The 5,859-nt window shown below is 51.7% G+C and overlaps 2 protein-coding genes across 2 annotated transcripts; both read right to left on the reverse strand.

The window, feature by feature from the left end:
- Positions 1–4,039: 4,039 nt before the first annotated feature.
- Positions 4,040–4,348, reverse strand: DQ04_09111000 (hypothetical protein; the record flags this gene model as incomplete). The annotated part of the gene is made up of 1 exon (XM_009315814.1): positions 4,040–4,348. The coding sequence occupies one exon, from the start codon at positions 4,346–4,348 to the stop codon at positions 4,040–4,042; it is 309 nt and encodes a 102-aa protein (XP_009314089.1).
- A 684-nt stretch (positions 4,349–5,032) lies between these two features.
- Positions 5,033–5,497, reverse strand: DQ04_09111010 (hypothetical protein; the record flags this gene model as incomplete). Its single annotated transcript, XM_009315815.1, has 1 exon — positions 5,033–5,497. One exon carries the CDS (start codon positions 5,495–5,497, stop codon positions 5,033–5,035), a length of 465 nt encoding a protein of 154 aa, XP_009314090.1.
- Between the last annotated feature and the right edge of the window lie 362 nt (positions 5,498–5,859).

Raw genomic sequence — 5,859 nt, forward strand, 5'->3', positions numbered from 1 at the left:
TGTGTGTGTGTGTGTGTGCTGGCGACTCTTGCGGGTTTTGCACTCGCCACCCCCTCATTGTTTCACGGCAGTCCGTGCGGGGTGTACCTCCCCCCTTGGTGGCTTCGTGCCGCGCCGACGCAGAGATCGAAACAAAAAGAAAACGGTTGGGGGAAAGAGGGAAATAGGGGGGTGTAATCACACACACACACACACACACACACCCACACACACACACAGACACAGACACACCATCACACAAGAAAACATACATAAACGTGCACATGGAAAACAGGAAGGAAGAAAGAAAAAGAAAACGGAGTGGAAGCGTTTGCTCTGTCAATGACCACTAGACTCAGCAAGTGGTGCGACTGACACCTGCTTCACTGGCCTTCTTTGATTTTTTGCACGCTGGGGTGTACGCGTCCCTTGTCAGGCACATGCATAGACCCGACGACACACCTCTTTTGCTTCACTTTTTTTTTTGGTTTTAGTGCCATTGGATTAGCCAATCGTGTAGAGCAGAGTAAAGGGCAAGGAGCGTGTGACCACACACATTCACACTTGCAAAGAGGGAAACAAAAACAAAAGCCTGAGCGGNGTGTAGAGCAGAGTAAAGGGCAAGGAGCGTGTGACCACACACATTCACACTTGCAAAGAGGGAAACAAAAACAAAAGCCTGAGCGGGTAGGACTGATTTATAGACTTTAATTCTCTGAAGCAAGGGGTGACAAATAAAACAAAGGAGGCAGCGTGGTGACAGGTGTGTATAATGGCTTCACAGGAAAAACATTCCGATGCTGACACTCTCCCGCTGGACGCATCACCATTTGCACAGCATTCTAGTAGTAATCACAACGGTGCGTCTGCCACAGCGATGTGGGGTGATCTTACCGGCACCGCAGATGTGGCCAACGAACCTCAGACTGATGACTCCACCACCAACGTTTTACGTAGCTTTTACAAAAGTGCGTTTGACTTTCCCGATTTGAGTAGCTCGCTCGCCGACGGTGCACCCGAGGCGCCCACTAAACCTCTGCGTTGTAGCCCATTTTCCCAGCTTGCCACCTGTGCAGTTCCATCTGCAATTGCCGGCACAGGTGGTGTCCCCACCGCTCCTTCATCTGCCTCCAGCGATGGTATGCAAAGTGTGCCAGTTGTGGGCAGCAGGTGGTGTGACACCGGCACTGGGAACTTGCCATCAATGGTTGTATCGGATGTGACGTTTTCTCCAAAGGACAATGGAGCACCCAAATTGAAGTGTAACAATCATGACAACGTCAAGGTCGCTTCACTTTCTGGAGGTTTTGTGCACGTGGGGCCTGTCATGATGCATGCCAGGCCATCACTTGGGCAGAAAATTGCACTACCGGACAATACATCCTCTAGCCCGATAAGAGGTACGCTCGGCATCACCCGTGGGGGCACCAACATTGACCGAAGAGATGGTGTCGCATCACCCGTCTACAACGTTATCGGTGCTCCTCGCCAACCCCCACCCCTGCCACGACACCAAAATGTGTTGGAGACAGTGCATATACTAGAGCGGTACCCAACACAGTCGAAAACCAGTTGTTCAAGCGCGTCACAGGGACTCTCTATCTTATTCAAGAGTGGTTTGGACGACTGCGACAGCATCGTCGGTTGTGGCAACAAAAAGGACGGAAATCATGCATTGGATCAGCATAGATCCGAAAGTATAGAGATGCCTCTTCCCAAGTGCAGCCAGTCTCACAACATGCTCCTACGCAGTCCACAGCAGTCGTTATTGGATATTGATGAATTGGCGCATTCAGAGCGTTCGGGTGCTAACTTCCTCGCCAGCGGTTCTCGTAGAATAGGCAATGCACACGGTGGTCTGCAGGGGGCACTGAAGTATGTGCCGTACAATTTGTCTCCACTCATCGAAGACCCATTACTATCACCTGAAGGGCCCCTAGCAGCCTCTAACAAGGAAATAGATTCGGCGCTACTGCCTATCAACGGTTCAAACTGTGAATTAAGCAAGTGTCAGGTGCTACCTGTGTTCATTCAAATGTTTCCATGCGAACTGCGGGACCGTACTATTATCGTGCTGAATCGTGTTGTTGAGGCTACATGCGGTCCTGACGTCGCCACTGTTGTTGGGATTGAGCCACGCTCCGAGACATCCTTCATTACGCTCGTCCGCACCAATGAGGTATGGCTTTTGATTCACAAGCTGCGGTGTCGTGTGCTGATGGACCGGCACGGCTTCTGGTACGCAGAGAACATGGAACAGTACCTGCGGCTAAAGGAGTACTGCGAGGGCGTGCGGCGGCTTCCGCAGCAGATGCGCCACTTCCAGACAGACGGACTACCGTGCATGCCGTTGGTTGTGGAGCTTTCACGGAGTGTGAACGCTGCGGCGGTGACATCTCCACCGGCCCCCCCATCCTTTGACTCTATCGCCCCGATAGCCACAATGGAGCGCCACCGTGTAAGGTCGCGCCAACGGCAATAACTAGACTTATTGCTGTAGCATTGTATGGGTTCTCGTGGTTTACGAGAGACCCGAGAAGGTGTGAGAGAAAGAAAGGAAATGTGTTTTGTCTTTTTTTTTCTTCACACCAAACAAAAATGAGATGAATGATGGTGCGATGTGCGAGAAAGGGATTGCGGATGATGATCAGCGAGACGGAATGAGTTTGATCAATGACGACGGAATGAGAGTCTCATCGTAATTACATATTGCAAAATAAATGCGATAAAAACGCAGAGAAAATGTAGTCTCACGACAATGCGATCCGGGAGCGCCTTTGCCGTGCAAGCAGACCTTGACACTCTTCCATGTGTTCGGTATTTCTCGTAGTGTCGCTATACATTGTTTTACTATCATGTATATATATATATATATATATATGTGCATGTGTGTATGTCATTATATTTATCCATATATTGGGCTGCACCGCCTTTTCTGCACCTCGGTTCAATTCACATTGTTTGTGTCTTTATTTCGTCCATTCTTTGTACCATTTCATGTCCATCTCTTTTCTCCTTCCTTACTGATTGGCCACTCTGCACGGCGTGCCGATGAGAGGACGAGCGTCATGTGCTTGCGGTGACGGGTGTGACGGCGGGGAGTGCAATCATTCGCCACACGCGCCGCACGGCCCACCTGACCTGCAACTCACGGCAGCGCTGGGTGGGGGGCTGGAAAAGGGGGCGCGAGGGCTTCGCCCTGTGCGGCTGAGCAGTCGACGAAGCGGTGCGCATCACACATGCACGCTTTGTGTGGGCGAGAGAGAGAGAGAGAGAGAGAGAGAGAGAGAGAGTGGGTGATAGGGTGTGGGAGAGAAATAAATAGAGGAAGATGGGAATGCGTGCAGTGAAGAAAGCTATATGCATGCCATCTTTTTTTGACCGGGGTGAAGCGGGTGTTATGTGAAGCAAAAAAAACAAGAAGAGAACACAGAGGGGTGAGAGGCAGCGCGTAAATAGTGAAGGGAATCCGAAGAGCGGAGATGTCTCTTAAGTGAAATTTAGTGCGGCTGCTCTCTGTAGGTATCAACACACAAGTCTACGTTTCTTCTTTTCCCTTCTAGGCTCTGCCCATCTCCTCTTATGAACGGTGCGAGAAAACATCTATTTTCCTTTTGTCTTTTCCTATTTTGTATCTTTTTAGTTCGTTGGGTGCCTCACTTGCTTGGTGTCTTCCATGGGGGTGGTGGAGCTGACGGTGTGTCTGCGCTTGTGGGGAGTGGCGTAACAAAGGCCCCGGCGTTCCGTTTCCCCCAATCGTTGTTGTGGTCCTTCCTTTCCTTCGCCTCCGTTTCCCCCCCCCCCCCNCCCCCCCCCCCTTTCCCAGTGTCTGTTTTTCCGCTGTTAATCCGAGGAGTAGGGAGATATGAAGACACACAAAAGAAAACTCCCTCCGCAACTGGATGAAGAAAAAATGGCTTTTGGGTGATTATAGTGCGTCTGCGCAATGGCGATGGGAATCCTTATGACAGCATCGGCCGCTTCCCCTTTCTCATGCGCTGTGTGAAAATGTGCTTAACCAGGCAAATTAAGAAATCACAAAAATAGGGAACTGAGAAACTTAAGGCTGCCGCAGTGAAAACAGGAGCGGGGGGGTATGTGTTGTGTAAATTGCGCTCTCTTGTGTCTTATTTTTTTCTGTGTGAGGCGCCGTGTATTTCCTTGGGTGCCTTCTCTTTTTTTCAGCCACTGTAATCACAAGTTTCCCCATGCGTGAGGAAGGCGACGGTGTGAGAGAGAAAGAGGTGGTATGTGCAAGTAAACCTGTTTTCTTCGCAACCATTCCATCAGGTTGCTTTGACGATGTACCTGGCGACAGGAGCCTTGAGTTCCATCCGTCTTGCTGCGCAATAGTGTTCTGTCCTGTCATGATTTGTATCGTGTTAAACAATGTTTTTATCGATAGTGAACCTAAAGCTCAACACGAACAACAAAGAAATAAACTAAACAAGAACAACAACTGAAAGAAACTATAAAGATGACCAAACGTCCTCGCACAGAAAGTGATATGTCCGGGTTTGTGGAATCCTGCGTCAATTACACGACCAATGTTCGGTTTACCGACGACGCTGCATACAAGCAAAGCCACACATCGGGCCTCTCATCGCCTTTCGCCGTCCTCATCGGCACCCACGCGCAGCTGAGGGATCCTGGGGTAAAGCAGCTCCCATTCTACTGCCCGGCTGTCGCAGAAGCTATTGAGCGCGTGAACGAAGGTTGTACGTTTGGGGTGCTCGCGGAGGGCATTAAAAACAAGGATAACGCAAAGTTTGTGCGCGTGATGGTTGGCGAGGTACCGTCCAAGGCTTCACGTACCAACTGCCCTGCCCGACCTGACGTGATTGCCTCGATCGTGACAGCCGCGCTGGGGGAAGTGAAGGGTGGCAACACTACAGTAGACGTTTTCGTGCGCTCTACTTCTGCGGTTGCAGTTGCAGTTGCGGTGGCGCGTGGCTGCACGCACAACTTCTCCGCCAAGGAGGGCTTGGCAGCGAAGGCGTACTATGACAGCTCCCTTCACATCGAAGTTGTGTTCCCAACTGCTCCTAACCCATCACCGAAAGAATTGACCGTCATTGCGACCTCCACGCAGCTCTGCCAGCGCCTCGTGGACGCCCCAACAAATCTGCTGAACACTGCCACATTTACAGAGATCGCGCAGGGCTATGCCAAAACCCTGGGATGCGCCATTGACGTCGTTTGCGGTGAGGAGCTGCGCGATCGTGGCTACGGTGGTATCTATTCGGTGGGGAAAGGCGCACCTGAGGCGCCACGCCTCGTCACGCTGTCGTACGCACCCAAGGATGGAGCGAAGAAGAAGGTTGCACTGGTCGGAAAAGGCATTGTGTATGACTGCGGCGGCCTGTCGCTGAAACCGTCTAACTTTATGACCGGGATGAAGTGTGACATGGGAGGTGCTGCGGCAGTCTTCTGCGGCTTCATCACCGCCGTGCGCCTGCAGCAACCAGTTCAGCTGAGCTGCACGCTGTGCTTGGCGGAGAATGCGATTGGGCCTCATTCTTATCGCAATGACGATATTCTGGTGATGAAGTCTGGCAAGACGGTGGAGGTGAACAACACTGATGCGGAGGGCCGCATAGTGCTTGGTGACGGTGTCTTTCACGCGACGAGCGAGCTTGCATTCACGCCTGATATTCTCGTAGATATGGCGACTCTGACGGGAGCCCAAGGTATTGCCACAGGACGCAAACACGCAGGCATCTTTGCGAACGATGGCGATGCAGAGGCTGCTTTCCTGAAGGCGGGCATAGTGACTGGCGAAACGTGCTTCCCGGTGCTGTACTGCCCAGAATACCACATGCCGGAGTTCGCCAGCCCTATTGCCGACATGCGCAACTTGATGGAGGCGACAAACAACGC

Source organism: Trypanosoma grayi (assembly GCF_000691245.1).
Source record: "Trypanosoma grayi strain ANR4 Tgr_911_V1, whole genome shotgun sequence".
Classification (NCBI taxonomy): Eukaryota; Euglenozoa; class Kinetoplastea; order Trypanosomatida; family Trypanosomatidae; genus Trypanosoma; species Trypanosoma grayi.